At 43.3% G+C, this 26,429-nt stretch overlaps 2 protein-coding genes across 4 annotated transcripts in view; both read left to right on the forward strand.

Annotated features, from left to right (window-relative positions):
* Positions 1 to 7,462: 7,462 nt before the first annotated feature.
* On the forward strand, positions 7,463 to 13,231 carry CREG1 (cellular repressor of E1A stimulated genes 1). The gene is made up of 4 exons (XM_068180534.1): positions 7,463 to 7,875; positions 9,885 to 10,004; positions 11,323 to 11,511; positions 11,898 to 13,231. The coding sequence occupies exons 1-3, from the start codon at positions 7,510 to 7,512 to the stop codon at positions 11,506 to 11,508; spliced, it is 672 nt and encodes a 223-aa protein (XP_068036635.1). The 5' UTR covers positions 7,463 to 7,509; the 3' UTR covers positions 11,509 to 11,511; positions 11,898 to 13,231.
* Positions 13,232 to 15,722: 2,491 nt separating this feature from the next.
* CD247 (CD247 molecule) overlaps positions 15,723 to 26,429 on the forward strand; it is a 56,424-nt gene continuing 45,717 nt past the window's right edge. The window contains exon 1 of one of the 3 annotated variants that reach the window (XM_068180540.1): positions 15,723 to 15,887. Coding sequence is in view for 2 of the 3 variants with exons in the window: in XM_068180535.1 (XP_068036636.1) it covers positions 21,896 to 21,953 (58 nt within the window). In the remaining variant the exon portion in view is untranslated. Of the gene's footprint in view, positions 15,888 to 20,897; positions 21,954 to 26,429 lie in introns of those variants that run through there. The other 2 variants (XM_068180535.1, XM_068180536.1) reach the window with 2 other exon arrangements.

Below are 26,429 nucleotides of genomic sequence, written 5' to 3' on the forward strand. Positions count from 1 at the left end.
CTCCCAGGCTCCAGGGTCTCTTGCCTGTGTGTTTGTGAGGAGGGAATCCCTTTCCTTCTAACAGCAGCTTTCCTTTCTCTTCCTTCTTTTCGGTAATTTCACTCAGCAACGAACTGTCTTTAGAAAGGCAGAATAGGAGGAGAGCGAGGGTGATTATTGGGCTTGAGCAGAATTTAAGGCGTTGTCCTGGTGTGCGGCTGGGACTCCCAGCTCCCAGGAGGACAAGTATCTACTGGGTGATCCCGCAGAGAGAAGACAGGGCTTAATTGTGGGCACTAGCAGAGGGTCCCCATGCAAGGTTGTCACTGTCCAGCTGTAAAGCAGGACCAGCTCTTTCCACCTTGAATTTGTGTCTCACACCACCAGGTCGGAAGGTGCAGGTTGTTCTCCCCTCCCTTCGCAGGGATGGCCAGACTTGTGCACTGGAAGTGAGAAGCTTCCGTGGTGGTAGAAAAATTCAGACGGGGAAAAACAAGGCTCCGAAATGTTTTTGCTGCAGTTTCTCTTTCCACGCTGATCACAGTGTTGTAAACCGGACATCTCTTTTAGCAACTGTTTGCATATGCTCCTTCTCAAAAAATTTCAGTCCCCACCTCTCGAGAGCAGGGTGGTGCAGAGGAATTTGGAAACGCTCCCTTTGTCTTCTGCTGACTTCCTCGCTTTGAGTGCAGCTGCAAAGTGACACAATGTCGTATCGTCATTTTGGCACGATACCTTGGGGGCAGAAGAGAGTTAAAGCATGTTTTCTAGAAGGGATGCATACTTCTCCTTTGCAGTGTTTCACAAGTCCCTGCTGGCTGTGGCTGAAAACGCTCCAGCATGGATTTAAATGTGAGCATCATGATATCCCAGCTCCCTGTTACCGATAGTGGTTCTTCCAGTGTAGTTAACTGTTGCTGTCCTGCATGCTGCAGGACTCCTGTGGAATTTGCAGATTTAAATCGTGATCCAATTATCTCCCAGATTCAATATACAATAGTCACTCTGTCCTTAGCCAAAAGAACGATAGGCTGAGTTGTTGCAATCCGGAGATTGGGCAAGAGGACTAATTAATCTTCTGTTGTTGAAACACTGGATTAGATGGATTAGATGAAACCCCTCTGCTGTAAGCAACCAGAAGATGCTGCAACTGTAGATATAAGAAAATAAAATCTCAAATAAATATGAAAATGAAACTACCACTTGCTTGCAAATCCTATTGATTTCTTCAAGTCCTGACAATGGTACATTAGGAGAGGGAATGAAAACTGAAGTGAGAAGTAGGGTTGAGGCAGGGAGGGCAAGATTCTTCTACTGTCCATGCTTTGCCTGCTGTGGGTACAGAAGGAGGATTTCAAGCTGAGGGGTTTCACTGGACATGGGTTGCAAGTGCTGTTTTCAAGATATCTGCCCTGTAACACACCGTCAAAGTCACACCTCCCATAACTGTTTCCTGCTGCTCGGGGGCTGTTTCAGTATTTTCTTTCTGCTTTCAGGGGTTCTGCTGTGCAGAGGAAACCATTTGCTTAGGTATACAGAAAAGGAAACTGCTAGGGAGAGGCAGTATCACTTCACCCATATTAGTAAAGAAAAGCTGTTGCAGCTGCCCCACCACAATTCTTCACTCCATTTATTTCTGCCTCCAAGTATCTTGCCACAAAAGCAAATCTTTTCTGCCTGCTGGATTCCCAAATGCCATTGCTCTGGGCATGGTACGCAGTACTTGGAGCACTTTTGTCATTTTGTCTGTACTTTTAACACTTTTTGATGCAAAATCTTCCTTCCTGAAGGAGCAAGGGGCAAATGCACAGAAATATGGTGTATGATTTTCTCCAGACAGGAAGACATGAGATGTGGATTTGTTCTCTCTCTTGTTTCTGGACTGAAAACCACCAGAAAATCTGAACAAACAACCCACATGCTTTAGCTGCAAGAACTTTGAAACAAACCTTATTAAGGGACGTTCTACAGAGAAAATAGTTGTTTTACATGATGTGCATTTGCAAGTATTTGGAGGTATCTTCGTGTATGACTCTTTGTATCCTTCTGTATATCCCTGCTTACAAACCTGGGAGGTAGCAGTGAATATTAGACTAACTTGTCCTCATATAAAAAAAAAAAATTCCACATCTGTTCTGCTCTGCAGGAAAAAAAAAATAGTCATCACTAGTGCCATTAAAACAGGCTCTGGGGGGAAATTTCATTTGACTGAGAAAATGATGCAGTTATGGCCCCCTGGATTTTGCAGCTTCCTGTCTGATTCTTTTCAAGACATGTGAGGCCAACACAGCAAGTTTGCTTCAGAAGAAATGACTGGCACTCCTGCTACAGGCAGGATGTGGGGGAGAGGTGCAAGGAACTCCTTCATCCTGGCATTCCTTCAGAACAGGTGGCGTAAGAGGTTCTGCCATGCTTGGAAACACCATGGGCAACATTTGCTGGCGTCTTGCATTTTGGCTATAAAGGATGGAGAGTGGAGCCTCCACAGAGTGCTCAGAGAGAGCAAAAAAAAAAAAAAAAAAAAAAAGAGATGCAGGGACATGGCTGTGCTTTATTCAAAAACCAGCCAGTTAAAAGTGCTTTGGAGGGCATCTGAAACTTTGTCTCTGGCATTTGTGTCTGTGCAGTTATCTCATTTGGGTGTGGCTGCCTAGCTGCCAAAGCTGGGAAGGTATGTTTGTTAGAGTGGTGGGAGAGTGAAGGGTGGAGGGAGCTGTGGGTTCCTGCAGGACAGATTGCAATTCTGAGCTTTGTAAGACATTTGTTGTGGTTTTAGTACAGCTCACCTGTCAGTGCCAGTATCTGAGGTCGTTCTGTCCACCTCTCTGCCTGGCCTTGGCTGTTGTTACCCACATCCTTTCCTGGAATTCACACCACTAACCAGCAGCTGTTACTATTATTGGGCTTTTGACCTCCTGAAAATGGGGTCTCAACTCTTTCTGTTCCCACTCAAGCAACTCAATTCTCAACTGAAAAAGAAAAAAAAAAGAAGGGGGGATAAGGTAACCACCAAAGAAACAACATTTGCATTTCAAAGATCAATCAACTCGAAAAGCCAACATCCTGTTTTGGGTTGGCTTTACACATCAGGTCTGGCACTTGGCAGCCCGACAGGAAGCGAACGTGAGCAGCGTTTTTCTGTGGGAAACTCAACTCGCTTTTTGAAAACCCACCGTTCTGCTAAGTGTGCCCCGAGCTGTCTGCCCGTGGCCCTCAGCACTAAACCAACGCCGTGGATGCTGAGCCTCACCTTCTTGTTCAGGGACTTATCAGCAGGAAATGAACTCAGCTGGAACACTTCGTACCATTGACATTTTTGTGCTTGGGTCCTGCAGCTGCAGCAAAGCGCTTCTGAGAGCACAGACACACAAACACACACGTGCCAGCACCCACAGAATTGGAATGTGAGTTTGTGTGTTTTTTGTAGTGGCCACGTAAAAAAGTAGGTGGTAGAGACTAACTGAAAAACTGAATAATTTCATGTGTTCTTGACTGCCAACTGGTGCCTGAGTGCTAACATCATGGTTCAGACTAACCAGGCTTCTTAATTAGGGCTTCCTAATTGCCAGGTTCTGGGCAAAAGCCTGTCCCAAAGCACTTTACTGCACTTTTTAAACTTTACTGTAAAAAATACACTTTACTGCACTTTTTACAGTAAAGTTAAAAAATGCTGTATGGCACAGGGAGCATTTCACCTCATAATAACGAGATTGCAGTGGGGTGGATCCCCCTGGTCCCACAGGGGCTGGTGGGTGGTCTTCAGATAACTGGTGTCATCTCTTGCAGCACCTGAATGTTTTTGGAGAGCTCTTCTTTCTCCTGATCTGCTTTACTTCAGAGAACAAACTGAGTTGGGGTGTTAAGAGGCATGGCTGCATCCCATTTTACTCATATAGTGGTGGGACAAATATTATCAGCATGAGCCACTGACAGCTTGCTTCCACACTGAGCAATTCCTCTATAGTTACTAGTTTTAGTACACCAGGCTTAATATAAACCAACAAAACCCGTCAGAACATGGCTGCTGACAGAATTCTGGGTATATGTCCTGGTTTTGATTACACTCTTCTCAGGCCAGTCCTACTGCCCATCTCTCAGTGTCCCAGAAAGCAGCTCCACAAGCAGTGGCCCTCGCCAGCAGCTTCCTCAGCATGCAGCCCAAGCTCTGACTGAACAGGATTTTCTAACTGAAAATGGAACAATATTTCTGTCCCTAGCAGGTTGTGCACAGAGGAAGCTTGCCTTGCTACTGCCTGTGTGGTGGCTGTTAAAAAAGTAAAAGGACTTTTGGCTCAACACCATGCCAGCGCTGTAATAACTCTACCTATCTTCAAAAAAATACACCAAGGAGAGAATCACAAGCTAAATTCCCAACCAAGGTAATTCATGAAGTTTGAGGGTGAGAACAAATGAATGTCTTATGCACAAGTATGCAACACGTCTCTGCTCAGCAAAGGTCTGTGCTGTGTGCCTCTTCGAGCACCAGCAGGGCTAATATCTCCTCAAGAGAGAATCTAACCAATATTTCTAGAAACAATTTGCATGGTGGGTCTCATGTGGCACCAAGCATTGGCACTTCAAAGCACTGAGCGCTTCAGCTTCTGCCAGAGCTGACTCACAGGTCAGTAGTCCCTTCTGTCACAGGCAGCGGCAAGTGACTTTAATCACCCCGGCAAGTGGCTTTAATCACCCTGGCTGTCATTTGGATGCGGAGAGCGGGCTTGGCTCAGGAATCAAGCGCTGCACACAGCGAGACTGCACAGCCCCCGAGTGTTATCTGCACACAGAAAGGTTTCTGTTCACGGACAGACTGCATGACCTAGACAGGAAGCCTGGACCAGAGCACAGCTAGGCTGTGTCTGAGGAGAAACCGTGCCCAGCCCATGCAGCAACCAGGCTGTCTGCAGAGAGAGCTGGCTCAGGGAAAACCAGCTCTGAAGAGGACAGGCAAAACATGACACAAGCCAGGATGGAAACCTTGCCCACTTTCTGACTAAAATACATGGACACAGCCTGAAGCCCATCACATATAAAACACACTGAAATTAAGATTGTTCCATGAACTCGACCTTGGAGGAAGTAAACTCGGCTCCATTTATGGTAAGATATTACTGTCTATTTACTGGATTTTAAATGTAGTGAAGCACATGATTTGGAAAGGAGAACTAGTAATGCCTACCAGTACTTTCTTGACCCTGTTATGCAAGGATGCTGAGAGCCCCTAGACAACATTGCAGCACAACAGAGAGAATCCTTCTCCTTTGTCTGAGATCTAACTGAGGAAGTGAGAGAGCCTCGTGGCTGCACATCAGGGGTTTAGAGCATCCTTTTTTCCTTTTTTTTTCCCCTATGAAAATTTCAGTTTCTCCTGAGCATCTCCAGGGGAAGGCAGCAGCAGAAGGCTCCATGTGTCCTGGAGAGGAGGCAGGGATCTCTAACCATGCTCTGCAGGCAAGAATACTGGAGGAAAAATTATTTTGTTCTGCCTGTACAGGACAGCAGATAAATAGCAGGGAATGGATGGGTGGTGTGTTTTCCTTGCTGGGATCAGCCCAACAGGATGATCCATCTGGCCTGCTATAAGCTGTGGATGCTATGGGGCACCTGGGGCAGATGGTGGTCACAGGGCAAGTTAATTTGGCTTTCTCAGTGCTACATTGCTATTTACATAGTGTGGACATACTTGGATCCAGGTGGAAATATGAAAACCCACCATCTTTTAGGACCTGTTGAACCAAGTCTCAGTATTACCCCAGTTTCAAGCATCTCTTTCTACAAATCTTTATAAGGTTACTGAGCACAAAGTGATGGATAAAATAAGCTAGCTCAGTGTTTATTTGGGTAAGTAATGCTTGGAAGAGCCTTCAGTGGAAGGTGGAATGGTGTTCAACTGACAAAACCAAGTCTTGCAGAGGCAAGGGCTCTGACATACATCCTGCAGTGTGCAAGAGGTTACACCTGAGCTCTGCCTAGTGGCAAATCATTCTGTGGGCTCTGTGGCCCAAAACAGATAGTCCCTGCTGCTGTGATTAAAGGATAAGGTTTTCCCAAGGGAAGGCTGGGCCCCAAACATGTATGATGACACAGAACCAGCCTTTGAGGCTGATTTAGCAGTGGACATGGATAGTGGGGCTGATGGTGCGACCCCTTGGATTTGTAGAATGACAGAATCATGGTTGGGAAAGAACTTTAGGATCTCCGAGTCCACCTGTTCACCCAGCTCCCCGTGCTCACCATTAAAGCATGTCCTCAAGTGCCATATCCCCGCGGTTTTTGGACACTTCCAGGATGCGACAGACTTCCCCAGGCACACAGGAGATGATGAGAGCAGGGGTGATGCCAGGGGACGGCTGCTGCCGGGCACCGCGCCATGGCCTATCCCGCGTCACTCTGACCCCGCAGAACGAGCCGGTTCCGACCCGGGGGGCGTCGGAGGGGGGCACTGGCTCGGCACAGGCGGGAGCCGCCGGGACATGGCGGGGACATCCCCAGGACATCGCCGGGAGCCGCGCACCGCCAGCGCCCCCCGCAGGCCAGCGGGAGCGCTGCCACCTCCTTCCCTTCGGCCCGCGCCTGGTGCTCCAGGGAAACGGGATTGCCCGGGAATTCTGTGGGACGGGGCCAGCGCGGTGAGGCCCGACCAGGCCAACAGTGGCACCCCGGCCTGGAGCAGGAATAGCGTGGCCAGCAGGAGCAGGGCAGGGATTGTCCCTCTGTACTCGGCCACACCGCCAATGCTGTGTCCAGCTCTGGGCCGCTCACTTCGGAAAAGGCCTTGAGGGACTGGAGCGAGTCAAGGGAAGGGTCTGGAGCACGAGTGTTGTGGGAAGCCGCTGAGGGAGCTGGGGGTGCTCAGTCCGGAGAGAAGGAGCCTCGGGGGGGACCTTACCGCTCTCTGCAGCCGCCTGAAAGCAGGCTGTGGCCAGGTGGGGTCTGGCCTCTGCTCCCAGGGAAGAGGGACAGGCTGAGAGGAAATGCCCTCAGGCTGAGCCAGGGAGGTTCAGGTTGGACATATAGAGGAATTTCTTCACAGAAAGGGTGCTCAGACACTGGAATGGGCTGCCCGGGGAGGCGTTGGAGGCGCCACCCCGGAGGAGTTCCGGGAAGGGCTGGCTGTGTCGCTCGGGGCCGCGCTCCGAGCCGCTCGGCGCTGCCGCCTCACAGCCCGGACTCGCCGCTTTCGGGGTCTTTCCCGCGCGTCCGGTGACGCCGCGCAGGGCTCCCATTGGCTGCCGGCCTGACGGTGACTCCGCCCCCTCCCGGGCCGCGCGCTAGGGGTTGTTTACATCGTCTGCGCGCATTGGCCCGCCCCCAGCGGCTCTCATTGGCTGAGGAGCGCGGACCTCGCAAGTCTATTGGCTGACAGCGGGCGTGGTCGCGCGTCACTACCAAGCTTGTCGCCCATTGGCTCGGGGGGGCGGGCAGCGCTGCTCCCATTGGTGAGGCAGGGCGAGGCTCCGCCCCTCCCGGCGGGTGGGCGGGCGGTACGGGCGGGCCGGGCAGTCGGTGGCCGGCGCCGTGCGGGGTGGGATGTCCGGGTCCGCGGCTGTGCGGGGAGCGATGTCCGCGTCCTCAGCTGGCCGGGGAGCGATGTCCGCGTCCTCAGCTGGCCGGGGAGCGGTGGCGCGGCTGCTGCTCCTGTGCGCCGCATCGGGGTTGCTGCTGGCGGCCGTCGCGGCCATCCCGCCGCCCGAGGAGGCGGCGCGCATGGCGCGCTACGTCCTGCACAGCTGCGACTGGGGCGCGCTGGCCACGCTGTCGGCGCAGGAGGGGCTGCGCGGCCGCCCCTTCGCCAACATCTTCTCCCTCAGCGACGGCCCGCCCGGGCCCTGCGGCGGCAGCGGCGTCCCCTACCTGTACCTGACCGACATGGAGATCTCCGTGCAGGACCTGGAGGTGAGCGGGGGCGGGCGGTGACACCGCGCCGTGCGGAGGACACTCGGAAAAGCACCCAGGTCACTCAGGCCTGCGCTCAGCAGCAGGTGGGGATGGCAAGGCAGTATGGCAGCGCTGGTTCACAGAGCCACGGAATTGCTGCGGCTGGGAGGGACCTCTCGAGATCCTTCAGCCCAGCCCCCTGCCACGGCAGGGTCACGTCGGGCAGGTGACACGGGAACGTGTCCTGGTAGGGCTCTCCAGAGAGGGAGACTCCACCGCCTCCGCGGGCAGCTGTTCCAGTACCCTGCCACCCTTAGCGTAACATTCTTCCTCATCTGTGCTCTAGTTTATGGCTGTTCATGGATGTCGCCCCGTTTGTCAGCCCTGGGGACAGTTATTAGTGCTTGAGCAGTGCTGTCTGTGGTGGCAGTCGGGACGTCTCCTGAGAAGTTGCTGCTGATCGTGGTCTTGAGAAAGAAAGGGCAGCACCAGACAGAGGAAGTGTCTGCAGCTTCCAGGAGCACTGAGCAAAGAAATGAGGCACCTCAGAATGTTTGAACAGCTAAAATTTCACACACAAAAGAGTCCAAAGGACTGGAACTTGTCAGTAAAGAGCAAAGAGAATTCTTACAGAGCCTGCTGAAGGAATAGTTATTAAATCTCTGGTGCTTACCGTAAAGGAAAGCACACATGGAAAGGCAGCGTTGGCATGCTGAGAATCTGAGTGTGTAATTGGCCTTGTCCCAGAGCTTTTGTGGCCAAGAGTTTGCTACAAACTTAATGAAATAGCAGTTGTATGCCTCCTTTATTGGATTTGATTGTTTGTTTTTGTAACTTACAATATTAGTCAGCACAAAATAATGGTAATTTTTCAGACTGTTTCATAATTTTTTGTTTATTCCCTGTCAGGTTTTAGTTTGTTACCTTAAAATAGTTTAATTATATGTCTGAGTACATATATCTGAGCGTCTAATTTATTTTTCTGATACCTTTCTTTTCCAGAGACAGCTGTGTGCTTTCAGAATAACATAAAACTCACAGAATAAACTGGTAGTGAATATTTCCTTCAGAAGGCTCCTCAACAGGTCCTTATTTTGCTGCTTCAGGGCAGAAACTCTCGACACGTGATAGTCACGGGCAAGGGAGAAGGTGCCGAATAATTATGAGTCAGCTTTTTGGGAGTTAAGCAACTTCCTGTCTCTCAAGTGGTTGCTTCTGTTTCGTGAGGTCACCGTAGTGTTCAAGTGACTGTGGAGGCTTTCTCTTGGACATGAGCCCGTCTAATTAAACTTCTCAAAGCAGGGGAATTTCCCTTACTGGGAGATAATGACCTTTAGTACGTGGCATTCTGCAATCCTGTTTGGCACCAGTGCTTTTCAAGCCATGATCACCAGATTAGTTTTTAGAAAAACACTCAGCTATGTGTTCTTTAATTCTTCAAGTTAGGTGTTTCACTTAAATACTCAGAATTTTTTTTAAAACCTAACTTCTAAAATTCACTTTAAACGCCAAAAGAGCTGTTTGGGAGAGCCAGGAGGCTTTTTTGAAGAGATGTTTTGTTGTTCTAAGTAATTTTACCAACAGTTGTGAAGCTGAGTTGGTTGCCTTCTCAATAACACTTTGCCCTTCCACCATAATTTATCTGATGAAGTTCACTGTATGTCCTTGTCTTCCATACTGTCCTTTGTGTCTGTAAATTGTAATATATTATAATTTGCTTGTGAAATAGGTAGGCTGAATTCAGAGTTTTAAGGAGTGTTGTTCTGTGTTGTTTGCATTTTATGTTAACAAGCTTCAGCACACCTCTGAACTGGGCTTTATTTCAGATTCAGAGCTCACTCAAGGAGCCTTTCAGATGTAGTTAGGAAAAGGTGGTGACAGCTCTGTTCTTTCTGCCAGTATTACTGAGCTGAATAAAGGACCAAGAGCTGAATAAAATACCAAGAGCTCAAAATGTGGTGGCTATGACATTTTTTTCACATAAGAAAAGCAAACATAAACCTGTTATGTTTCTTTTTGTATTTCAGTTCAATTCAAATGCCTCTTTGACTGTGTCTTTGGCACAGACTCCTTACTGCAGGAAGCACAGATATGATCCCCAGAACCCCCTCTGTGCCCACATCATCTTTGTTGGGAGTATTGTCAAGGTAAGCAGCTGAAAGCTGACACTGGGCAAGGTTGTATGCATCAAATACAGATTTGTTTAGTGGAGGGAGAGGAGAAAGGTGAGAAATTCTGTGCAGAAGCACATGCTGAGGTGTTCTCTGCTGTGGTACCCAAAGGCCAACTCGTAGTTTGTGGGAGGAAAAAAAGTTAACCTTTGACTTTTGCAGAAACTCTGTTGACATGCCTTTAGCAAGGAACTTGGGGAGACAATAATGCAGGAAATCTCCCTTATTCCTGTCAATGTGTTGTGGAACTAAGAAGTCCGAGGCCATTATTTTGGAAAAACCTTCATATTTCATTCACATCTCTCTTGCTCAGTTAAATTCTTTGGTTCAAGTAGTGTGACATGCCTTCTTCTGAAACTCTGCTGAAGTAAATACTAACCTGAGCTACAAAGTTGCAGGTACTACAGACAAAAAGTGTGCATTGTGTGATCTGGTGGTGTTGCTGCCAGGGCAGTGTTCTTTTGTTCACCAGTACTTTGGTGTCTCGTAGGAGGAATTGAGAGCTGCATGTGTTATTCACTGAAGATCCTAATCCCTTTATTGGGGATAATGATTGAGGATGAGAACTAGTCACCACTACTCTCTCTTACTTGATAGTCTCAATTCTTATTTGGTGTTTTCACAGCTCTGGTATTTGTACATTGCACTCAGCAGTCTTGTAGTTGCTTTCCTGAGTTTCTCATCAATAATGGAGTTGATTTTATTTAGGTGGTTCTTCTTGTACTATACCTAGAGCTCTAAATTGTTGATTTAACTCTTTAAACATCATATATTGTACATTGTATATTGCACATTGTATATTAAGTGCCATCACATTTTTCAGCTTCCCTTCTCTGTAGATTCTATTATACCATCCCATTTGTGTTTGTGCGTTTGCAGATGTCTGGGCAGAGTTGTATCTGTTTCTGCACCTGCTCATTCAAAGTGACAGAGGAGGTGAAATTACACCTAAGACACATCACACATCACATTATAATAATTCACCTAGCATCCATACTTCTCTGTTTTGTGGTTTGTTTAAAGATTTATTCTTATGTTGATGAAATACTTTTTTGCTCATGTTAACTCTAAAAGCAGCATTTTGATTAAATATTGAAATCCACTACTTTCTAAGTGTTGTCTGTCTCAGTTGCACACCACACTGAGGATGAGCAGACTCAGCCACAGTAATGAGCCCCTTGGGACAAGACATGGTGGGACTAAAAAAAGCACACTGCAGTCAGCACTGGCTTTTTAGCTAAAACTCATCTTTACATGACTATCTTATTGTAATATTTTCCTGGTTTTTGTTTAGGTGAATGATTCAGAAGCAGACTTGGCCAAAAAAGCATTATTCAGTCGCCACCCTGAAATGGAAAGTTGGCCCAAGGATCATAATTGGTTCTTTGCCAAATTCAACATCACCAATATTTGGGTCCTGGACTACTTTGGTGGATTGAAAATTGTGACACCAGAAGAGTACTACAGTGTCAAGCCTTAGTAAGTACTGAAGTTTTTCATGGCTAACTCTCATTATATTTCACACCTGTATAACTTCTTGTTGTTAACAGGGAGGAGTACCTCCTGTAGAATTGGCACTGTCACTGTTCTCTGTTTGAATTAATTGCAAGACTGATGATGTTTTGGTCTAATAATTAATAGTAGTGAGACTCTTCAGCATTTCTGAAGCTGTATTAATGGGATTGCAGCAATATTGCTGATACTTCCAAAAGAAAATTGCTGTTGAATCTGTCATTATGATATAGAAGTATCGAGAAATTATGTTCTATTGTCTACATAAAAACAAGTCTTCAAAACTTTAAAATATATTTTAGCACAGTCAACATGAATTATGCATTCATTTCATTCCTATTCTTACTCCTAGGTAAGAAGAAGATCCTTGGTGATGCTGATATGGAAATGAATGACTTTGGCTGTTTCATGAAAGAATTATTTTTTCTATGTAGTGTAGAACTGAATTAATAATATAATAAATCAAACACCTTGCATTGTTAATGAGCATGTATTAACCTTATGAAGGATATTTAACCTCTCACTAACTTGAATCATGTTACAATGAAAAACCTTTGTGCATAAGCAATAACTAAATTTTATTCACTGGATGTGAATTTGGAAAGGTATCTGACAGTGTGCATTCAGAAATGTTGTGTTTACTGGAATCTAAAGGATTAGTCCAGTTCTAAAGTGCCTTAGTTAAATAATGTTTCTGAGCACTTTCCAATATTATTTTATTTTTAATACCAGTTTAGTTTAGAATTTTATGCTGAAGTTCTACAGGATGGCTCAGCTGATGGAATGGAAAGCATTGCCTGTATTACAGTGGCAAATGATGTGCTGAGTTTCCAAATCCTGTTAAAAATTTTGTTTGCACACTGATAAACTCACTTTCTTGAGCCATTTTTCTGTTTTATTGAATGTGCTGTAGAATACAGTTGTGTTCATACCAGCTGTACCTATACCTCAGGATGAGTTCTTGGTAATTCCTCAGCTGATTACATGCCCTGACTCTGTAATAGAAGCAGATCAGTAGTACCTAAAATATCTGACTTAAGAAGAGTAGTGTCTTGTAAATTCAGTGAGAATGTTGTGAAGGATAAATCTTTTCTGACTGAGATTCTGAAATACTCAGCTTTGTTAATCTGATCAAATGGCAATTCATCAGCTTTTGTTCCCCTCAACAGCAGAACTGAGCAGATTTTGGGGTCTGGAAGCCTTAGACATCAATTTTGGATTAGTAACCCAGAAGTGAAAAATATGCAATAGAGTTTGACACAAATGATTCGTAGAGAATGAAAATTAATGAAAGGTGTGCTTAATTAATTCTGTGTTAAAGTCAGTTACACCCAAGCACAAAAACCACCTTTTTAACATCCTCACTGATCTGCTGTGTGCTGAATTCACCAACACTAAAAAGTGTTTATGAACAAACAAGTTGATTTTACAGTGAGCAAATATTACCTAGTTGACCTAGAGTAAAGAATTTAGACTCCTTAGAGGAGGTTGATATATAGAGCAGTGGGATTTGTCATTTAAGATCCCTGTATCTTAATGTTGTTGTTATATCACTCCTTTTCTCAGATACTGGGATTATTTGTGAAAGTATTTTTTATGTAATTTATTAAGAGTTCTTCATAAGGGGAAGGAAGGTATGTGGTACTGTTCTACTGTTTTGTTCTACTATTTTAAAACTAATTTAGGATAAACTTAAAATATAGAAACCATTTGTGTTGAATAGGTAACACTGATATTTAATTTGAAATTGGAAAAAAAAATTATGTAAGGTATGACAGTTGTGAAAACTCAGCTGAATCTCTGTCATGGACTCAATACTTTCTGTGGGGACACCTGAATGCATTATGTGTAACCCTGTAACTTCTGATGTGTGAGACCGATGATGCTGGGCTTTTGTTAAAATTAAAATACTTTTTTGACAAGTGGTGTCAAGCATTATTTATTGCATGTCCAAGAATTATTCTCCATACAAGCACTCTCTTTTCAGTGTTCTTGTTTTACTGTTTCTCTGATGTTTTTCATTCTTGCTAGAATTAATGGGGAAATGTCCCTACTTACACCTGCCTTCCCCTCCTTGGATTAAATCTGTGTCTTTGTACTTCACATGCTTTCCTGCATCTAATGCTGTAAAATGAAAAATTACAAAGGCAAAATTCCACACATCCCCAAATTCCTTCTTCCACCAGCTGCTTCTGCACCCCCAGATTCCTCACTGGTAGGGCAAGGTGAGAAGCAGGAAAGGTCTTGACATTGCAAAAACAAGAAAACATTGGTGTGTTATCAAGGCTGTTTTAAGCACAAATTCAAAACAGCCCCAAGTAAGCTAAGACAAAAAAGCCCCAACCACAAAACCCAAATCTCCATCCCAGCCAAAACCAGTATACCGCCTGAAAAAGTATTGCTTTCACTTGAGGGTTTGGTGCAGAATAAGGCTGGCTTTGTTTCTGGTTTTCTTCTCCTTTTACTATCAATTCCCAAGTATTTCCTCCTTGAAAGTGAAAGGGCCTTTTTTGGTAACAGTAAGATCTTAAAACAGTTTTGTAATGCGGCTGCAACAACTGTAGATCATCCAAATCTCTTTACCTTTCAAATTTGGGAGGACCCCAACCAAATGTTTCTTTGGGAAAATGGTGAACAGAAGGCTAGTTAAGCTACACGTACAGACCTGGATTTGAGGGTCAATTAGAGAAGAACTCTGGAGCTGTATCTGTAGATCTCACTGAATACTTTTTGGTGTGTCTTATATGTGGTAGTGGAATGTAAAGCAGTTCATGTTATCAGTCTTCTCCCTTAGTAATAGGTGTGTAAATGTTTATATCACCAACCCAAGAAAGTCATCAGCTGGTCCTGTTTTTCCTCACCTCTTTTCCCTGTGCTCACCTTCCTTCTGTTCAGCCCATTCAGGAATTTGTGAACATGTTTCCTTTTTTCCTGCCATCCAGGAGTAATACCGGGGCTTAGAACAGAAGAGGCTGAGTATAACCAATTGATACAGCTGTAAGCAATGAATCAGTGTTTTGATTTCTGTGAGTATCCTCTGCCAGGCCATGCTTGAGGTACCTAAGCATATTCTCAACAGCAATGAAATCAGCCTCCCCACCTGGGAGGCACCTGCACTCATGGGAATCTGACACAGGATAACTGCAGGCACCTCACTGAGCCACAGGATGTTTGTTAGCTGGGAATCTAATCAGGGTAATCACTACCTGTCATGTTCTACTTCCTACTACATGTTCTTCCTTCTATTGATCTTGCTTACTGACATGTTTGTGTTTCTACTTCTTGATTTTCAATTTGTTTCTTGTGTTTTAAATGTAGGACTTGTGCCCACTAGGCTCTTGCAACATGCAACACCATTACACAATAGATCTTAAGTGTATCAAGTTTTCATTTAATCCTTTATTCAGCTCTCTCTGGAATTAATTTCTTACCTATTTAATATTGTGCCTGTGATCTTCACAATAAAATAGAGGTAGGTCAATCAGAGTATCAGACTAACACAAAAAGTGTTAATCGTAACTTAATGGATTAATTTGTTTTCAAAAGGTTTTTCCTGAGCAAAACCATTGAATAGAGATAAAATCCAATCACCTGATATATTGTTGTTGAACACAAGAGGGTGCCACAGACTTAAATTCGGCGGGAGTGTTAGATGTGTAAAAAGTGGTTATTGAATTCATCATAACTCAAAGATGCTGGAAAAGCAAACGACGGGGGCATAATATGAACAAATTCCTTTTCTACAGTGCTTTACATTATGAATGCTTCCCTCCATAAACACAGCAGCCTGCTGGCTGCAAAAAAAAAAGGAGCATTCATCATGTTTTTGTGTTTTGTAATAATTTTGTGCTACGGAGAGCTCAGAAGTAATATCCATGAAAATGATTTAAAGGTTTTTAAATTACGTAACTCTAGTAAAGGAAATGGAGACAGGTATAGAATGCCTCGGAACATCGACTGGGAGCAGCCAGCTCTAGAACCAACGTTTATTTCTGTCACATTCAGAGACGGGGGGGGGGGGGGGGGGTCATTAGTGTGACCATGCTTTGGTTTAGGCTTATTATGAGCTGAATTAAACTACTTGACTCTGATTTGTAATTTCCAACAGCTAATTAATCTTGGGTTCTTCAAGTGCCCCCAAGCTGCTCTCCAGTGGTTTGGGTTGCCCTGATGATGTGCAGGTGTTTGGGTGATGAGGTAGAGCTGGGAAAAGCTTCCCTTTTTTTCATGGGGACTGTGTTAGAGTTCAGGCTCTGGTTGCTTGCTCAGTCCTACTGTCTTGGCCTTAAGCCTGACTCAAGTGTGTTTGACCCTGGTTGCTGTCACCCAACCTCTGCTCTTGTCCAGGTACTGTGGGACTGCTTATTTTGGGGTTGAGACCACTGTCCTTCCTGCCTTCCTTGCCAGCTTCTCTGCTTGAGTGGAGCAGTCCTTGGCTCTCTCTAATAGTTGTATTTTCTCTGCTGGGGAGCTCAGCCCTTGAATTTCTCATGCAAGCCTCTTGCAGTTGCTCCCTGGGCTTTTTGACTTGAGAGCTTCTGTGTTTAGAGGCTTCCTCAGAGTTTCTAAGTTGAATTGGTGTAAAAAGATTAGGCTGTAAGTCTTATTAATTCTGGGTGTAGGGGTTAATGTTCTTTACAGCCTGGTTTTCTATGGAAACAAAGCTTAGGTTACATTTCTAGGTACTTGCCTTTGTCAGATTTGTTTTTACTTTGTTGGATTCAGATTTGAAATGGGAAGTCTGACCTCAAAGCTAGCAAGTTCCTATAAATGTCATGACAACTGTGAGCTGGGGAGAGGAAACAAACCCCAGTTCACATATATTAAAGGTAAAAAAGTCATGTTTTGAAAATTTGAGTTTCATTAGTTGTGCTGATTGTAGAGCTGGAGTATTCTGGTTGAGTGTGATCAGGTATGCAGTTAATATCAGAAAGGGTGCAATTCTGTGTTGTTCAGGGGATGGTAGGCTTTAATCAAAGAACCTGATAGCTGTAATGATGATTCTGAGTTATTTTCTTCCTCTAGCTCTTAATATCCTACATTAAAAAGTCTCAAAAATTCCCCATTACTATTTGCTTGTGATTCCTGCAGCTGCTAGGCTTAGTTTTGCATAGAATTTCTCCAGTTTAAGCAAAAGAGATGCCACATTTCTGGTGGTGGGCCCAACAGCTGCTGTGGGGCTTGTGGAAAGAGGAGAGTCTCTCCCTTGACCTCAGTAGTATTGTCAGTGTATCCACACAGGTCTAGAAGCACTTCATGTTATTTTTGCTACTGTCATTGACTCAGATTGTAAATTTACTTTGCATCATTACTTTTCCCTTCCCCTTACCTGTAAAAATGTAGATACCAGTTTGTAGCACTCATGTAAAATACTTGCAGCTCATCTTAATACCCTTAGGTGACAGGAATGCTTTATTTGAAGAATAAGATGACTTGGTTTTAATTTGTGAGTAATTAATTTTAAGGCTTTTAAAATAAATCTGTGATTTGCTACAAGCACAGAGTAACTTGAGAAAACCAAACAGAGGGGGTGTGTGTTCAAAGGGGGAGAAAGACAGTGTCAAGAAATAGTGTGTAATTGCATTTCTATATGCATGTATATTTATGTGAAAACATCGAAGACAATTTGTGATTCTATAATGTTTTTTTGCCAGTGAAACCTGTAAAACATCTTCTAGTGTTAACAAGTAAATGTTTCTAGATTGAAAGGTGGCAATTGTTCAGAGATAAGAAAGAGAAATAGTTGCACAAACCCTGCATTACATGATTATAAGAACATTGCACACTAATTTCCTGTTGTCTTTTAGCAAAAAAAAAAAAAAAGTTGCCTAATCAAACACGAATTGGATTTTTGATTTGTTTTAAATGCTTAATTGAATTCTAGTTAATTTAATTAAGTTTTTCCTCAGGTGAGCATTTGAAACATGCAGAAGAGGTGTGTGTTAGGGGTAAGGAAGGGAGGAGAATAAAGGAAAAGATGATACTGTCACAGACCTTAAAATGTGGCTTCACTATATTTTTGTATTTATAAAAGGCATAACCTGATAATTCATATTCTGTACAGCCATGCAAGAAAATACTGAAGGTGTTCTATAATTAAAAAGAGCATTTCAAGAATATGTGTAGTGATAAAGTCACAGAATTTTTCTACATATGCTGCAATGTAATTGGGGAAATTCACCTGCAATTAACAGGGCTGTTGATGATGCCAGAGAGAGTAGCTTGAGTGGCCTAAAAGAAAAGAAGCACTGTTCCTTCTCCTTAAAATATGACATAAGCAGTGGTCTCTTGAGTGCATTAACAACAACAAAATCCAGAGCAGATCATAAAGGTGTCACTGGGGAGGGAAAAATTGGATATTACAGATTCAGTAGTCTCAAAATTGAGCATTCAAAGAGGGTGCATTTTAACTTTTTCCTAACAACGCCTTTATGGGTTTCCACAAACCCTGTCGTAACTAAAGATTTTTGAGACCATACCAGGAAAAAGGAAACTGCCAGTCACAAAATTCCATGAAATAATAAATAGAAATATGTTTTTGCATCATGTCAGGGCCTGTTTATAATCTCCCATAGGAAACATGCACTCCTGGCCATATTTGTCTTCGTGGTCCTGCACAGGTGTCCCTTTTTATCTTTGGGTTTTTTTGTTTTTTTTTTTTTTTTTTTTTTTTTGCACGTGTCAGGGTTTTTATCTGCTTGATGCAGCTGCAAGGAGTAGTGACAGACATGTGGGTTTTCCTTGGAAAAGCAGTATTTTCATACACAAAAGGGAGCAGTTGTAGAAAAAGCAACTTCTTCTGTTTCCCTGTTGGAAGCTGCAAAGCAAGACCTGTAGTTAGACACTGTCTTCTTTCCAGCTCTCCATTTGCTGGCAAAAGTGCAGGGCAGGGACTAATCCTCTTGGAATGCAGCCATTACCACTAAATAAGTATTAATTGCTGCATTCCAAGGGGATTAGCACAGTTGAACCCAATTATAGCAAATAGAAGCTGCACTGTAAGGCACTACAGTGCATTGAGATGCAGTGAAGCAGTGTAGGACTGTCAGTCTCCAACATTTTATCAATAAAAATTGTGGGCTTATACGTTATAAACAGCAGCCTATTTCTTTTCAGTGTCTTGGTCTGAATGGCATGCCTGGCTGGAAGCTACAGCTTGCTCACCAGTGAAAATAGTTGCTTTTTTAAACACCCATTATCTTTGTGTGAACATCTCAGAAACGTTTTTAATACTTGTTGAGTTAATTATGGCACTGCAAGCATCACTCCCTGCTGGAACAGGGGCAAGGCTCCGCAGTCTGTCTGGATTCTCACATCTCTGAAGTCGGCTAGCTCCTCCATCAGGTGATGTAGAAATTAATTTTGCCTGCAAGTGTTAACTGTATCAAATAGGTTTAGGAGAGCTCCTGATAACCGACCTGTTCTCAATCCCAGCAGTCTGCAGTGATGATTACAGGCATATCTCTGTGGTAGCAATACAGGAGCCAGAGGGCAGTGTGTAGTTATATATATTTTTTTAATCCTCAGCTTGACTGTGGTGTGGGTTTTTTTTTTTTTTTTTTTTTTTAGTTTTCATTTATTTCCTGTTAAAACTGCAAACCCTGCTGCTTTTTTTTATATAGTACCGTCAAAGCATAACCAGTAAGCGTGAAAAGGGAATGCTTCTGGGAATGAATCAGCCCCTTGCATTAGAGCTGTTCCGGGATTTTTTGTGTCCAGAGAAAGGATGGCATATGGATGCACAGAACCAGTTGAATGTAGGCCTTGACGATTTTATGAAAGATCTTATCCTTAAGGATAATGAGCTGCACCTTAACCAGCGTTAAACACACTGAGTTGTACTTGGGGACCACTTCAGTTCCCTGACCCATTCTGTTTCAGGAACCACAGATCAAATATTGCAGTCTTCCCTGTGCAGGTAATTCTTGAAAATGTATTTTCCTCCACCCATATGTTTAGATGAAGAGTCAAGTTTAGCTGAGAGCTTTTCTTAACACAGCAGGAAGGGTTTTATATTTCCGCTGTGTCCTTGTCTGTATTGAGAAAAATTGCTGCTGGTTCAGCTGAACGAGGGTTGGCATTCTTTTCTAGTCCAGGGTTAACAAAGTCCTTACAATCTGACTGAAGTGAGTAAAATGAAATGTCAGTATGGTTTAAACTGTTGGTAGAAGTGTATTTGCAAGATTGACCAATGCACAATGTGGGCAGGAAGTGCTGAAGTTGTTACAGTGCTGCATAGCTCCTGGAGATGCAAAGACTAGAAAGGCTGAAAAGAAGGTGACACTCTAAGCAAACCATTTCTCATGGTAGAACTGCAAGCCTTATGAACACGGAAAAACTTCTTCCTAGAGAGGAGACCACTTCCCCTTTATCTTTTCCTCTACTGCTTGTCTGCATGTGATTTGCATCTCTCCCATGCCATGCTTGTTGTGAGAATAATTCATAATACAAGCATGAGTACTCTTCTGTATACTTTGATTATATTTGGATAATGATAAGCTTGCCTTAGTTCAAAAGCTGAGGGATGGGGAGGTGGGAATTTCTAGGGCCACTGTCATGCAAAGCCTTTTTCTGACTCTACCCACACTTCCAAATGAAGTCCATATACTCAATTTCTCTGACCTTTCCCTATCTAGACATCAAAACACACTGGCCCAACTGCTGTTCTCCCAGTGTGCCTACTGTTGCTATTAATCTCTCTTTCTTACACAGCTCTTCATTTCTTTTCCTTACCTTTGGCCTCAGCTCTTTATTCAAAGTGATAATTTGCTGGCTTTCTGCCGGAGGGAGACACTATGATCAATAACAGGAGGAGACAGAGGTCAGTGGAATAGTGATGAGCAGTGCCATCTGCTTCTCTGGAAACACTGTTACCCAAAAATATCAATAACTAGGATGATATTTCAGCTTTTGGATAAGGCATCAGTGAGATTGAGGCAGCCAGCAGTGAGAGCATGGGTCTTTTTTCTGCTCACTAATTCCTTGTTTCAGCCAATCTTCTGTCACACAGAGATGTGGACAGAAAGGGCTTTATCCAGCTTGCACTGGAATATAGAGCATGTACCTGAGCACAGCCATTTCTGGGGCTAATGACACCTCGTTCAGGTTCAGTGCATGGCAGCTCTCCTGGGCTGTGCTCTGCTCTGGGTCAGAGCCCATTTCCAGCTTTTCCTTGGAGCTTTTGGGGTAGAAGAGCCACAAAGAAAACCTTCCCCAGGGCTGGGAGAGAGAATAGACTCAGCAGCACTGCCTGGATATGCTGCACTGTAACACCTGGTGCTAGACTACTACTAGTGTCTAGTACTTTTGGTATTGACTGGCACAATATATAATGATTCAATTAAAGGAAAAGACAGTTTTATCCATGTATTAGCTTTAATTACTCCAGACAGCAAGGTGATTAATTTCTTCCAGGAACTTCAATTTACTTTGCCTTCAAAAGCCTTACTTTTTGTGTGCACAATACCTCTCATCCCACCATACTATAGGGAAATTTTTATCATCTGTTTCTGTACCTCCTGGGGATGCATATTCCTCTTTCTTTTCTAAGAATTAGAGACAGGAGGAAAAAAAAAATGCGTTGAGATGCTTGTACTTCCTCCCAGCCTAAGCTCTGATCTTCAAGTGCATTATTAGTATTACTGTTGTAAACATTAAACGTTCAGTGATCAGTTGAGCCACATGTATTTTGATGGGAGTGAGGCTGAGCTTTAAGCCATTAGGTTTATCTAAGCTACGTTTTCAAGCTTTTCTAATTCACAGTTGTCTAAAGTGAACTTCCTTTTATAAATAAAAAAATGAAAATTTTTATTTGTCCGCATTTGAAAAGAGCACAATAATGTGAGATTTCTTACAAAGTGGGCATTAGAAATGAGTTTTATATCATTATGAGTTTAGACAACTATATTGTTCAAAAATGACTATAACTTAGAGTTTTAAATTTCTATTTATGCCCTGTGCTGCACGCTGGGACTAGTTGCATAAACCCCTTTTTGAAGTCAGGTCAAATTTGATACCAGAAACAGAGACCCGCAGTCGCTGAGTGGGGATGATCTAGGAACCATCAGACAAGGTGGAAAAAAAAAAACCCCAACTCGCAGAAAACCATCTTGCAGATAGGAAAAGGATGAAAAACAGAGGAAACCCCAAACGTGAGAAGGCAAACCCCAGCCCTCACTCAGAGGCTGTGAAGGCAGAGGAAGCCGGCAGGTGGACTCTGAAAGCCCTCATAGGAGGCGAGCTTCTTCCTGTGGCGGCTACACACCAGCACAGCCCGTGGAGGAGCCTCCTCTTCTTCTTTTTCTTCTTCTCCTCTCCTGTGGCCTCCGGTCCCCAGGACTGTCCAGCCTGGCAAGATGAAGTGGAGGAGGATCGCCATCCTTGCCAGCCTGCAGGCACAGCTCCCAGCCACAGGTAAAGGCAGCCTTTGGGTTTGCGAGGGGTTCTCGTAAAGCTCTTTGGAGGAAAGGGTGCCACGTTTCTGTGGTGGAGTCACCACCATTTTGGTAGCAGGAGGGCGTCTGTGTGAGCGCCTCAGCCACGTCTGTCCACCTGTGAAGGAGGAGCAGGAGCTGCCGTGTTGAACTGGCCTGGGATAAAGAGCCCCTCTGGAAGGATGGGATGAGGGGCCCTTCTCCTGCTGGAGCGATGCCACAGCTGAACAGTGACTAAACAAAGCTCTCAGCCCTCCCCTGGGCCGCTTTCCCTGCGATTTCAGAGGGGAGATTTGAGGCCGTGATGGAAAAATCATCACTTGAAATAAGCTGCATGGGAGAGGCTTCTCATGGATTTGGCCCACAGGTTTGTGTCCCACAGCAGAGCTGGCAGGTGGGAAATGGGGCACAGGTGGTGACAAAAGGGCAGGGCCCTTCCCCTCATGTCCCTGCCTTCGTGCTCCTCTCCGCCAGACCCAGCACAAAATGAAGCCATTTCTTCCTTGTGTTATTTATTTGTGTGGTGCACAGGCCGGCCCCGCCTGGGCACCGAGCGGAGCAGCTGCGGTGTGCACAGATCTTTCAAAGTCATGTGAAGTTTGAGAAGGAGGAATTTACTTTTTAGGAGCGTAGTAGATGAAAAGGGCAACAAAATTTACACCTGGAAAAGGCCTCAGGTGAGGCCTGAATGTGCCATAGGCCACATCTGAGCTTGCATTAGAGTCAAATCCTCCGGTAGATTTTCCTCCCCAGTGTACACCCTGGCTGTACTTAAATCCAGCAGCCTCAAGAGCTTGGGTGACTTCCACAGACATTTTTATTGGAAAGTTTTCTGGGGATGAGAGGAAGGTTTTGCAGCTGCTTTCCAATGCTGTGGAACCAGTCCTGGTGACTGGTGAGGTTTTTCTTTCAGGAGAGTTTTGAGCGAGGTTTTATGCTCTCTGGCAGGCCATGATTTGTGTTTGTCCTCCCTTCAACCCTTGTGGCCTCTGTCCTTTTCTGATGCCCAGATATGATCCTGTACTTAAGTATGCTTATCGTATTTTTTGCCTTGCTCTGTATCCACAGATGCATGTACGGCTACAAAAGTATGGAAGTTACTTTAGGTCAAAATCGATCTGCAAAACCATATTTTTACATTTCCTCCCTTTTAACCCATCACACAATGTCTATAGTTCAGGCTCCTATTTATGCGTTTTCAGCAGAAAACTTTGAAACATATGTAATGCAGCTTGCAGAGGTCTCTGGTGCAAAGCTCTTGGGGTATTCACACTCACAAAGAATGAATGGATCGAGTTTTGAACCAGATACTGTTGTCACTGGTTTGGAGGTGGCTGCCTGTGGATTTCATGGGAAGTATTTTTGATTGGATGCCTGTAATAGTTTGAAGCAGAGCAGCATTTAGCCAAAGAGTGTAGGTAAAATAGAAGAAATATCGATCAAAACTTGTGGAATTGTTGCCACATTATGGGTGCAGAATAGACGAAAACGAAAATGTGAGATCTGTCATGAATTTAGTTCAACGTTGAGACCAAACAGTTGGGTTTTTCAGCTCAGAGCTGTGAGCAGAAAGATTTTCTGCTGTCTGGAGTGTTTTTAAGTTTTCTCAGAGATCACTTCTAGAAGAACTTCTGGGGAAATGAACTTTTAATTTTTTCATGAAACCAGCTCAGACAGATTCAGTAAGCTGCATACCTCCTCACAGTGAGTTAATTCCACTTCACTATAAAGTGTTTGTGCTTATTCTTTAAAAGTGCAGCTGAAAGATGCCACCAAGATTAGCACTGAGGAACTTGCCAAGCTTTTCTTTTTGATCTTGAGTTCTGATGTAAATATATCAAGCGTGAGGAAAAAATGTTTTAAAGTACTTCTAGAGATGGGCCATGAATTCTGATGCAGACTTTGAATTTATGGACACCCGACCACAAATTTCAGAGTGCTCAAATTTGGCCTTCAAGCAATTACAGAGGAAAGGCCTCTCACATTTTCAAATACACATGTAGATATATATATATAGATTTAATTCTCTTTATTTCCCCTCTTCATAGGCACAGAAGTGTACATCTGGAAATCTAGCTGAGGTTCTCCTATAACCCCTCTGCTTAAAAGACCATGAAAAGTAATAATTTTAATTATGGGCAGATTACTTTGTCATCATGTTGTTTGTTGAGACAAGAATATTGGAAGTCTTGTATCTGAATATCACAACTAAAATGGCAAAAACCTTCATACAGTTGACCCAGCTTTTGTTCTGAAGTATGACAGGCTTTGATTGCAATAAAATAGTCCTGTGAGCAATACTGCAGATTTGCCCCCCTATTTTTTTAAGGGTGATGAGATGATGCTTTGATTTATACAAACATGCTACACGTGTGTATGTAAATGTATGTGCAAGAATTTAAGAACAGCCCTCCCCTTTTCTACATGTCTTTAGAGAGTCACTTTTCTCAGAATTGTCTGCTAAATGGAACTGGACAGTGCCTTGTTTTTAGCTAACTCTGTGGAAACTACAGCAATGTTGGTCTTTACCAGATGTTGCACAACTCATTTCCACACTGTTGTTCTGCTCTGCATATCTGTGTCTCCTGCCATTGGGTTGCCATGATGCCGTCAGCCTTTTTTTAGTCAATTCAGGGACAGGTAATAGGTCTTAGCATTAATTCTTTTCTTCCCTCTCATCAGATGATTTATCTGCTCTGCAAATGACAAGATTTGTAAACCAGGAGTTGTTTACAAGCTTGTCTGAGGAATTCAAACCAGTAAATTCAGATTTTTTTGATACCATCCCCATGTCCTTATGCACTGCCTTAGGTTCTTCTGAGCTGCGTTCTTGTAACACCTAGGGGGAAAAAATTTAAAGGCTTAATTTTACGTGTTTTATTTCTTTTATTTCTCCTGCCTGTTCACAATGATTCATAAATAATTCATGGAAAAAACCCTATGAACTGGCAGAATGGAACAAAATGTAGTCAATGTAGCCTTTCTTTGTAAAGGGACATTTGTTGAGCCCTTGCAGTGCTATGTTCAATTCTGTAATGCTTGTTACAGAGTAAGTGCTTTCTAGCTCAACCCTTCCAAGCCGAATTCCTAATCAGTGAAGTAACAAATTAATGATCACATTTCTTTTTGGTTTTTATCTGCAGTAGATGGGAAGGATATACAAAATACAGAAGGCTATCTGCAAAATATATTTCTATTTTTCCTCTGTGTGTCCTTCTTAAGTAAGACCATGTGGATAAAAAGCCGAAGTGGAGTTAAAAAAGGAGGTTCACTAGCAGCTTAAGGGGACAAGAATTTGATGTATAAATGAATGTTTGTGATGAATGTTTTTGACAACCATTTTCTGTTGTTCACGCAGACTTTGAATGGTGACTAGCATGAGAAGTAAATTTTTAATATTTTCTTTCCTTGCATATTTCCATTAGGAAATATGGATTGTTTCCTAACTCTTTCCAAATTCTAACCAAACTCTCTTTTAAAGAGAAAGAAAAAAATACTTTTTTTTTGCACAATTGCAGACAACCATCAACTTCTCCTCCCCGTTTCCCACTGATCATCTATTTGAGTGTCTATACTGTACATAGAAATGTAAGATGCATCAGCTATTCTGGCAAGAAAATAGAGGATATTTTTAGATGGCATGAATGGAAGGTGCAACTTCTTAAAAATACTTAACATATGTATTCTGCTAAAGGTATATATTTTTTCCGTGAGCATGTTAAACTCGTAAGCATATTGGTGACTTTTCACTCTTCTGCTGACTTTGCTCAACAGATAAATTTAAGTTTCACTGCTGATTTTTTTTAATGTTAAGAGAACAATTTATGCTATTCTAGAGTCTGTGAGAAGATGAAATTTTGCAGATTTTTCTGATTTGCGATGTTGTCTAAGGTAATATTTTGAGACTGGGACTGAATATAATTTTCATAATTAACTTAAGCTCTGGTCCTTTAAGTGTATAGTATTTTTAGCTTTTAAAGTATGACAGTCCAAAGCAGTTTTTTTTTTTCAGGAAAGCAATGAAAACATTTATCTCCACTCTGTCCTTTGATTTATAACTTCAAATATAACAGATAAAATGTGCAGGCAAATGAAAATCTTGGTTTGCAGTTCTTCGATCCATTCACCCAAACACACAAACCTTGGAAAATAGCAAAAAGCTTGTGTTCAGCCCTAAACAGTGGGTACATTAATCTTTGTGGAAGTTAGACTTTTTTCAGTCCTTTGCCAATATAACTAAAAAAAAATAGAAGTAGAAACCAACCAGTTTCTCAGCCTCAGCGGTCACAAGCACTGGTGAGTGCAAGTTCTGCTTAAGTGATAGAAGCCACCTCAGTTTTGAGCCAGGTAGAATGGAAATTTTTTAACTCCTACAAGTTCCCTAGGAATAAGCTATCAACCTTTGGAAGCCCATTGTGTATTTTCTTCTCAATCCTTTGTTATGTATCTGTTAAGT

Source organism: Anomalospiza imberbis, chromosome 2 (assembly GCF_031753505.1).
Source record: "Anomalospiza imberbis isolate Cuckoo-Finch-1a 21T00152 chromosome 2, ASM3175350v1, whole genome shotgun sequence".
Classification (NCBI taxonomy): Eukaryota; Metazoa; Chordata; class Aves; order Passeriformes; family Viduidae; genus Anomalospiza; species Anomalospiza imberbis.